This window comes from Peromyscus eremicus, chromosome 14 (assembly GCF_949786415.1).
Source record: "Peromyscus eremicus chromosome 14, PerEre_H2_v1, whole genome shotgun sequence".
In the NCBI taxonomy this organism is placed as follows: Eukaryota; Metazoa; Chordata; class Mammalia; order Rodentia; family Cricetidae; genus Peromyscus; species Peromyscus eremicus.
This window is the reverse complement of record NC_081430.1, coordinates 59935328-59945646: the sequence shown is the minus strand read 5'-3', so window position 1 is coordinate 59945646 and position 10319 is coordinate 59935328. Positions and strand designations below refer to the sequence as shown.

The following is a 10319-nucleotide window of genomic DNA, read 5'->3' as shown; positions in this document are numbered from 1 at the left end:
CACCAAAGCTGACCCAACAGCAGCAGATGGTCTACAGAGGCCTGTGGGAAGCAGCTCCCCTGTGTACCACTTCTCCATCTCTTCCCTCCACATTCCAGGCTCAACAGACAGACCACTGTGAGCTCCTGGTCAGAAAGGAAGTATTTTAAGCATCTGATGCTTGACGGTTTTTTCACAGTGTTCAAATTTTAAATAGATGTAGGTGTTATGACAGCGTGGGAGGCAGAAGTCACATGCAGCAGCGGATCTACGCATGCCTAGGCCTCTAGCTGCAGCCTGGCTGGCCTCCCTGGGCACAATGATGTTGGCTCTGGTCATTAGCAGCCCCCAAGCACAGGTGCAGATCAAGCAACAGAATTCTGGGGCATGGCTGCCAGGCACTTTTTAAGCAACAACCTCCAGATGTTGGTGGATGTCCCCATCAAGAAAGAAAGCCCACTCCTACCAAGAGGGCAATGCCCCTCCGGGCAGACTGGAGGAACTGCCAGGGCTTCAGGGCTGTCAGTACTCCACTCCTCTCAGAGAGCCTATCTGGTTCAGCCCCAGCCCTCAGTGGGCTAGTTCAGTGTGGCTGGCACTCAGTGCTCTCAACTCTGCCAGACAATTATGTTGTTCCTGTGTGAAAAAGCCAATGGGAAATTATATTTAACCAATACTTCTAAGGAGGTCACCCTCAAGCAATGTTACGCATATAAAACACTGAGCATTTGGGTTTAGAGGTGTAGCTCAGTGCTTGGGTGCAGCTCTGCAGGGTGTGTTTAATGAGCAAAAGGTCTGAGTATATCCCAGCACCAGAAACCAATTTTAGCTCCCATGACAGGTATGCCTAGAGCACACCACCTGGTGTCTCAGGGTGTCCTTCATCCTCCACTTGGGGCTAGGGTGACAGCTGACACTTTATTAGTTGAATGTGGGCCACAAAGAGCTGTGGTCCCATCAGGTGTGACGACCAAGGAGTCCGTCACCTTGGACTGAGCTCTATGTGCCAGCATAGACATGTCCTTCACAGTCACAGCTGCTCCAGCTGCCAGGCATGCTCACAGCACCCAATCAACAGGGCAAGTTCCAGGATCACTAAAGTGATGGCAACACCCAGCTGCCAATCCAGATGTTGTCTAACAGAAAGGCAAAGCAGAAAAGCCACTGGCTGCAGAGGGAGATGAAGCTCTCAGTGTAAGGGAGACGAAGCCTGGTGATCTGTGTGAGGCTGCGTAAGGGAGTGACAGCAATTGCTGGAGGAGGGGAGGGGAGGGGAAAGAGGGAAGGGGAGGGGAGGAGAGGGGAGAGAAGAGGGGAGGGGAGGAGGAGAGGAGAGAGGGGAGGGGAGGGGAGAGAGGGAAGGGGAGGGGAGGGGAGGAGGAGAGGGGAGGAGAGGAGAGTAGAAAGAGGAGGAGAGGGGAGGGGAGGGTAGAGAGGGAAGGGGAGGGGAGGGGGAGGGGAGGGGAGGGAGGGGAAGGGAAAGGCAGAGCAGAGCACCCAGAGAACTGACAGGCTTTGTGCTGCTGGACACGGACACGCAAGGACAAACCATGGACACATTGTCAACTGAAGCAGGAAACACGCTAGGGTGACCCTCCTGCTCTTGGGGATGCTGGGGACCACGGACTTGGAGAGTGGGCCTTTCTCTCACTTGGCCTGAATATGCACATGCTTTAACTGGATTTAGTGCCCAGGGGAAATCCACCCATGTCTCTGCATGTTTTGCAGCATTAATTCTTCTTAATGCAGCAAGTACCGCTACCTTCTGAGCCCGCCCAGCCGGGCTGGGACTCTGCTGTCTGTCAGATGAGTGGGGCTCTCAGAGGCCCGTTACCCCAGGCAAACACTAGGCTCACCGGGAGAACTAGATGCATAAACACATTCTATAGTTTGGGGTAAATACATAAGAAAAGCAGTTTTAACTAGTAGCAAGACCAACTATGAAGTCACCATTTCTCTGCCGAGAGGCCAGGTGTGGCAGCCTATGGGGCACAGATGCTGTGCACACTCCAGAAAATGGCTAGCTCTGTTCACATCTACTGTACCCAAAGCTTCAGGACAAAACTAAAGAGAAATGTTTCCGCACAGCCCAATCATATGCCGCTGGAGATCTGAACAAGCTGTTCTCTGGGGACTACTAGAGACAGAGTTTCTGTGTCTGTCCTGGAACCGGCTCTGTAGTAAAACAGGATCTCGTTTTGTGGTTCTGGCTGAGGCCTGGAACTCACTGTGTGGAGCAGGCTAGCCCTGAACTCCAGGGCTCTGCCTGCCTCTGCTTCCTGAGCGCTGGGTTCAAAGGCTTTTATACCACACCCAGCCCAATTATTCTTAGGGAAGGCTAACTTCTCTGAAGAAAGCCGCGCCAGCTTGTCTCTGTTTCCTTTCCCTCCTAAGATAATGGAAGCAAAGGGCCCCGGCATGCCCTGTCTGATCCACGACACTGGAACAACTTGGGTCCGAGTGTTCCAGTGCAGCAGCCACGTGTGAGTGCTAAGAGCAAAGGTGTAAACGCCCCAGTTTCACATGGTGTGTGGCTTATAACCCAAGTCACTGAGAAACATCAGCACGGAGTGTGGACTTGGACCTCACGTCATGTCTGGCTGCTGAGGGGCCACGGCATTTACACCACCCCACTCCATCGGGGCTGGCCACATACTGCTGCTGGCTGTTAGCACGGTAAGCCATGGGAAGACAGGAAAAAGAGGAAAATTCCAAGCACTCTCTCTTGAGCAGGGCATTCCAGAACTGACTGCGCCGCACTAAGAGTTTTGTCTCCCTGAGGAACAGAACCAACGCTCAGATGGTGGGCCCAGGCCAGGCTTGGGGGTGCAGACCTACAATCCCAGCTACTTGGGTGGCTGAGACAGGAGGATCACAAATTCAAGGCTTGCCTGGCTACAGAGTAAGTCCCTGCCTCAAAATTAAAATAGAAGGCTGGCCAGCTCTGTTAGGTCTCATGGTGTCCCTATGTCTAGAAAGGAGCTCAAGCTGGACTATGGAAGGATTTCCGGCCATTAGACAAAAGCATTCTTCAGGAACTTGAGAAACTGGTGCCCACTGGCCAAAAGGAGTCATTTCTCTTACTTCTGGCTGAAGTGATGCCTCTGAGCAAGCATGCCAAAGCCCACGCTGGTCTCCAGGCTCCCTCAGAATCAACACTCGTCTCCTCCCTGCCCCCGCCCCATCCTCCTTACCATAACCATGGCTTGTCCACCACTGGAACCCTCCCTCTATCTCTTGCTGTCTCCACTATTCTTTCCCTCTCCCCTCCCGATTTCCCAGTCCTGGCCATGTCCAGTCTGCTTTCTCTTCTCTCTGCTCTAGATTCTTCCAGATGCCTCTGGTTTTTTCTCTCTCTCATTCACAATAAAAACCTTCCCCTACGAATGTAGCAGTCAAATCAGCAGTTTCTTTGCTACGTCCCTCACATACAAGCTCTGTAACAATGGGCATTTGCCCAGCATAAGTGTGACCCTGGATTCTACCTCTAGCACTCTGGCAGCCACCAAGCTCCCTCTCAATGCTGGAAGAAATGCAAGTGTTTAATCCTCAAACTACACACAACAGACACTGCCTTGCTGACTCTACAGATGTCTAGAAGCTTGGGATAATCAGGGCTCTTCATCCCAGAGGCAGCTGGCATGGTCTCCCTCACAGGCAGAGACCAGCACAAGGCAGTCTGCTCCACAGACTTCCAGGCAGGGTTCAGACAATGGATCTTCCAGGTGTTCACGATGTCGTGAACGCCTCAGACCTCTACGGACGCAGCTGGCCAGCACACTACTAAGAAGAACCAGAGTGCACCTCCTGCCTCAGGCCCACCTGTCTCCCAGTCCACTATGAACCCAAAGAGACTTCTGGAGGGGCAGTGGCCAAGAGTGTAACACCTGCACAAGACAGGCCACACCCATCATCGCCCAATGCCCAGCTGGGGGGCCAGGCAGGGTCCTAACTAAGGACACCGAAAGTGAAAGCGGACACTTTCAGAAGGCAGGAAACCAGTGGAGCAGTTTGGAAAACACAACTTTAGTTCCAAAGGCCTCTGCAGACTCACAGCCCAGAGTCCTGACCCACAGCACTCTAAGGGCAGCTTTTAAAGCTGCATTCCTAAGCATTTCTACATGGTGGGTTCGATCCCAGAAGTCTGGGATACAGAAAATGGCTGACAAGACTCCAGAGAATGTCCCCAAATGTGGGCAGCTGGCATCACAACGAGACAAGGCATGGGTAGCTTGTCACAGAGCAGCAGAAGGAGTCCTACGTGTGAGCCACCTTTTAGAAAATCCCCTTGACAATGTGAACACCACCACTCAGAGCCCTGTGACTTACATATCTTTCCTTATGGGCTTTCCAGGGAAGGCCAGAGTTTTGGAAAGCTATGGACACCCCTATAACAAAATCACAAGACTCAAACCTCACTAAAAACCATCCTTTTCCCCATAATCCCTGCCTGAGTTAATGTGATTACTGCTTCCATCTCAGGTGAGTTTTAAAAAGGGGTTAAGCCAATGTTAACATGGAAAGAAATGATACTGTGCACTATGTCTGCCGACTTGGTGGCTTGTGTAGGCTGTGTGTGTGTGTGTGTGTGTGTGTGTGTGTGTGTGTGTATGTGTGTATGTGTGTGTGGTGCATGTGTGCACATGAGAATGTGGGTGCACTCCCTTTGTGCACACGTGTGGAATCCCCAGATCATCTTCAGGTGTCCTCCTCTGTCACCTTATCTGAGACAGTCTTTGAACCCGGAGCAGGCCACTTTGGTGACTTGCTGTCAGGGCTTACACACGACACCATGCATGAAAGCTGGGGATCCAACTCAGGTCCTCAGGCTTGAGCACCAAGCATTTTACACACCTAGCCATTTCCACACTGGTTTTAAGTGTGTGTGTGTGTGTGTGTGTGTGTGTGTGTGTGTGTGCCATGACACACGTGTGGCGGTCAGAGGACAACTCGGGGGAGTTAGTTCTCTCCTACCGTATGGGTCCTCCTGAGGGTTGCCAGGCCTGGTGGCAGGCACCCTTAACCCCTAATCCATTTCACAGGCCCCCATTTTTACTTTTGGAGATGGAGTCTCACTGTCCCCTGTGCTGGCCTCTAAAATGCCGAGATTACAGACGAGAACCACCATGCCTGGCTCACTCGTCACCAGGAGGCTTTCTCTGAACAGAACTGAGGGACTCCACCAGCTCCTTTTGAGCCCTACCAGCCAGCTTCCCGGCTGCTTCTCTTCTCAACCTGCCCTGGAAAACCATAAGCAGAGTACTGAAGCCTCAGGCCCAACTCTGAGCCCCAGGGAGGCCGCTCCAGGGAGGCCGCTCCAGGGAGGCCGCTCTGCGCCTGTGGCGCAGTACCGCGTGCTGGTAGGAAGAGGGCGCTGGAGATAGTTACCCAGGGTTCCTCGGCTCACTGTCCCGTGCACTTCCTCCCTTCAGCTTCCTAACCAGCTTCTCACTGCTGCGTCTAATGGAAGCCCGGAGTTTGCTAAAGGAGCCACTGCGCCTTAAAGATCCAGTACCATCCTGAAAAACACGTGAACAAGTGTGAAGTGTGGGTGCCCCTCTGCCCCGCTCAGCCCAATGACCCCAACTGCTGCCAGGCACTGGTGGACAGTGAGTCCTGCTGAAGCCACCAGACTGCAGTGTGCATGACCATGTTAAAAACAACCCACGACCAGGAATCCTTTGAACATGAAGAATCCCAGCAGAAGCAGCCACGTCACCACAGGGGAGTGAGCCTACGGCTGTCTCAGGACAAAGACAGCACAGAGTCAAGAGAACTCAGGCAGATCCCAGGACTGTCAGGCAAGTGTAACTCCACGGTGCAGGAGCATGTGAGCACCGGGCAGCAGAGCGGCCAGGACGCCAGGCCTCACCAAGACAGTGTCCTCCCAACAGACCCACCTACGCAGGGCTTAGATGTGTCTTCAGCAAATTTAAGTGTCAATGCTAAATGTAGCTGCAAGTTTTTTTAATAAAATGCTCATTTTTATACAAATACTAAAAGTCCAGAGATACCTGTAGGAAGTGAAAAGGCAACCAGCTGTCCCCATAACCAACTAGCCACTCCAGAGACACCCGGCAGAGCTCAGACATGAGTCAAATGCAGAGTGGAAACCCTGGGCACAGCAGCGTTCATCTCAGAACGGCCCCTTGGGGCATTTCAGAACCCACTGCTGCTAGAGGCCACGCAGCGCTGCGTCCCAGAAGACTGAGAAATGTACAGAGCAGACAGACGCAAGACACAGGTCAGTTGGAGTGAGTTTATTAGAAGTTAGAAAGACACAAATACACACATCACAGAGCACTTAAAGATTAGTAGAGGAAAGCAGAAATGCCAAAATTCCACACCAAGACTACACAGCGAATCTACTTGAGTGTGTCCTGGGGAGGCCCTGTGCAGGGGCACTGGCCGGGTCTGTAAGTACGACAGGGACGTGCAGCACATGCCTCACTCCTACAGCTCAGTGACTGCACAGGTCACTATCATGCCACTGTAATACACCTGCGGTCACAGGGTGAACAGCTACTCTCCTAACTGTTAAACTGAGTGTTACACAGTAATGGGTTTATTAACACAGGTGATATCTCTAAGTACATCTCTGGCCAAGCTACATGTATCCAGAATCAAGACCCCACAAGGACAGCAGCACCGAAAGGAAGGGCCAGTCCCAGAGGTGCGGCTGGCAAGCTCCTAGGGCAGCTAGACACAGCGGGCAGACTGGAGGGCCGGAGGTGCTGCCCGTCATGCAGGAGCAGTGCGGGAGGCACCGGGCGGGCGGCTAGGCCTGTCAGACAGAAAGAGAGAAGCAGGTGAGGCCGGAGGAGCACGGCGCGGCAGGCCCCACCCCGCAAGCCTGCTCTACAGTATTTCTAGGTCACAGATCTCAGCGGCATTATGCTCAGTGACCCGGGCACTCCCGGCTCTACCAGGCTGGCACAGCAGGTGCTGGGCCCAGGGCATGTGAGTTCTGGAATTGAGGCCAGCTTTCCGGAAACTATCAAGAGTGAAAGGCAACATTTTTCAAGCACAGACTACCATTGTGTTAGAAATCTCCTCAATACTTACTACTACGGAGAGATTCACAAGGTATTGGACATGAGGGAGATTTGGTGGTGAGGGACAGGAAAGGCTGCATGTGAAGACGCCATTTAAACTTCTCCTGTCTTGCTGCTTTCTCTAAACAGTCACGGAATCCCCGCAGTCTGATGGCTCTCAGGCTCTTAAAAGCACTAATATCCTAGACATCTCGAAAACTTGCAGACCCAGTGACTTTAAAAGTTGACAGCATATTTGAAACATGCAGCTGATGATCCAAATAAAAACTGTTTCCACAGGCAGCAACGCCTCCTGGGTCTACCAAACCTCCAAAGGCGCACAGACAGCTGGGCCTGGCCGCCCGCTCAGACTCACCATGGGACGCTGAGCAACTCATTTAACCAGCCCGAGCTTCATCTTTCTCATCTTTAAAACGGAAAAATAAAACTGGTTACCAATGCCTCACAAGTGCCAGGGGACAAGAAAACATCAGTTCCCACTGTTTGTCATGAGAAGGATGCTAAACGTTACATAGCTCCCCACACGGCAAAACCCTCCTGCCCACGAGGTCCTGCGCCCCCATCGCAAGACGCTCGCCTCCCTCCCTGGGTTCAAATGGATGTCAGTGACCTCTTTCTCAGCCACCCCACCTTGTTCACTGAAGTGGCGGGCACGTCTACTCCTCAGGCTCACTCTGTCCCATCCCATATATGACCTGAGCACCTGCATCCCAAGTGGGTGGATAATGCTGTGTAAAACTCAAGCCGATGAATACCCACGAGCTGGCTCAGGGTTCGGAGGCTCAGTGCATTCTGACACTCCTCTATGCAGCCACAAGAACTCAGATTGCATAAACCCTTTTTAAATTACACTTGGGGTGTGGTGTGTGTGTGTGTGTGTGTGTGTGTGTGTGTGTGTGTGCGCACATGTGGAGTTCAGAGGATAACTTGTCCACCATGTGGGTCCTGAGGAGTAAATTCAGGTCACTTGAATGGCAAGTGTCTTTATCCACTGAGTGGTTTTACGAGCTCTCAAAATGGGTTTCTGAACAGAAATAAATCACAGAATATACTGATTTTAGTATTATCTCTGTGCAATAGAATTGTAGGTATGGCACTTTTATAACTTCTAGTATATTCTAGTTGCCTTCTTAGCATAACTTCTCATAAATAAAAATCTACTCTGAATTAACAGTTATCTCATTCCTTAATAACCTTAAGTAAGAATTTAGTACATCAAAACTTGTGGAAGTCAAGCCAAGCCTGGTGGCACATGCCTTTAATTCCAGGGCTCAAGAGTCAGAGGCAGGCAGATCTCTGCGAGTTCCAGCCAGCCAGGGCTACACTGTAAAACCCTGTCTCAAAAACCAACAAAACAGATGGTGCACACCTTTAATCACAGCACTCGGGAGGCAGAAGCAGGTGAATCTGTGAGTTCGAAGCCAGCCTGGTCTACCACATAGTGATTTCCAGGACAGCCAGGGCTATTTAGAGAGACCCTGTCTCAAAAACAAACAAACAAACAAACAACCTGTAGAAGTCAGGCACTATGGTACAGGTCTATAATCCCCACAGCTGGAGATCTAACACAGGAAGAGCATGAATCTGAGACCAGCCGGGGCTACACAGTAGCACCCTGTCTCAAACAAAACAGTGAAACAGACAGGAATACAGTTCAGTCACAGATCCCTTCCCTTCCATTTGGATCATTTAATCCCCAGTAATGAGCAGCTCACACGAGCACGCGCGCGCACGCACACACACACACACACACACACACACACACACACACACACACACACGTAGAATCTCAGCACAAGAACAATGTGAAATAAGAGGAGATGGGCAAGAGGCTGCTTCTGAGGGACCCAGGAAAAAGGGCAGCAAAGATGGAGGCTGTCCTTGGGCGCTCAGGGTCCATAGAGAACTAAGTCATGTGTGACCTTCAGGACAATTGTCAGCAGGATGACTTTACACAAGACAGCCCAGAGTTGCTCCACGTTGGCTGGGACCCAGTGCCCATGACTGACATACACTTCGCAACACTCAAAGAATCGCATGGACAGAGCTAGAATAAGGGGACTCCCTTTTACCTAGAAAAGGGTGCATGGCCATGACGCGCCTACTTTCTCCGTGATGCACCTACTAGAGATGACCTGCTATGGCAGTGTCTGCCAGAGCCTGGGGGAGGCCTGTTTTCGTGAGGCGTCGTCACCATCACCACGATGCAGGTGCCCTGCAGGGTCCTGAGAACCAACCTAGTGTCTCCATGCCCTGGCTCTCCCCCTCCGCTAGCACACAGGCCAGCACCTGCAGAGCCATGGCTAATACCTAGCAAGCCTCGTCTTAAATGCTACTTGGGAATGCTGAGGAAGAGCTTCCTGTCACTCAGTCAACCACCATCTTGTTCCTGGGAACATACACCCGAGAGAACAAAGGATGGAGCAGTTCAGCATTTTAAAGAGCACTGGAGCCGGGCGGTGGTGGCACACGCCTTTAATCCCAGCACTCGGGAGGCAGAGCCAGGCGGATCTCTGTGAGTTCGAGGCCAGCCTGGACTACCAAGTGAGTTCCAGGAAAGGCGCAAAGCTACACAGAGAAACCCTGTCTCGAAAAATCAAAAAAAAACAAAAAACAAAAAACAAATAAACAAACAAAAAAAAAACCCTAAAACTCCCAACTTTAGCCTGGAGGTGGTTGCCCAAACTTTTACTTCCAGCATTTGGGAGGTAGAGGCAGGTGGATCTCTGAGATCAAGGCCAAACCCGTCTATACAGCAAATTTCAGGCCAGCCAGGGCTACATAAAAAATGAATGACTATGGGACAGGCTATGATACAGCTCAGTGGAAGGGGGCTTGCCTAGCATATGTAAGGCTCTAAACTCAATACCCAGTAGTATAGAAATAAAAAAAAAGTGTGATTTTAAGCTAAGTATGTTGTTTATAACTGTATTGTCAGCACTCAGAAGGCTGAAGCAGGAAGATTCCAAATTCAAGGACAACTTGGGCTGTATATTAAAATTCAAAATAAGTAAGGCTATGGACATAGTTCAGTGATAGAGCATTTGTCTAACATGCATGAAACCCTGAGTACAATCCCTTGGATGCACACGCATGCATGCATGCATGCATACACACACACACACACACACACACACACACACACACACACACCCCCATACCCATACCCATACACACACAGCAGGGACAGGAGCATGAGGAAGGAGAGCCCAATCTGAGAGGAACACTGCTCCACCACAGCCTGGTGGGAAAATTTCCAAGTGTCCTCTCCTGCAGGGAAAAGCA

At 51.3% G+C, this 10319-nt stretch overlaps 1 protein-coding gene across 1 annotated transcript in view; it reads right to left on the bottom strand.

The window, feature by feature from the left end:
- The window catches only part of Klc1 (kinesin light chain 1), a 55086-nt gene that overhangs the window by 5042 nt on the left and 39725 nt on the right, over positions 1-10319 (bottom strand). Inside the window, exon 14 of the mRNA XM_059279739.1 lies at positions 5368-5498. Within this exon, the coding sequence (XP_059135722.1) occupies positions 5368-5498 (131 nt within the window). The remainder of the gene's footprint in view (positions 1-5367; positions 5499-10319) is intronic.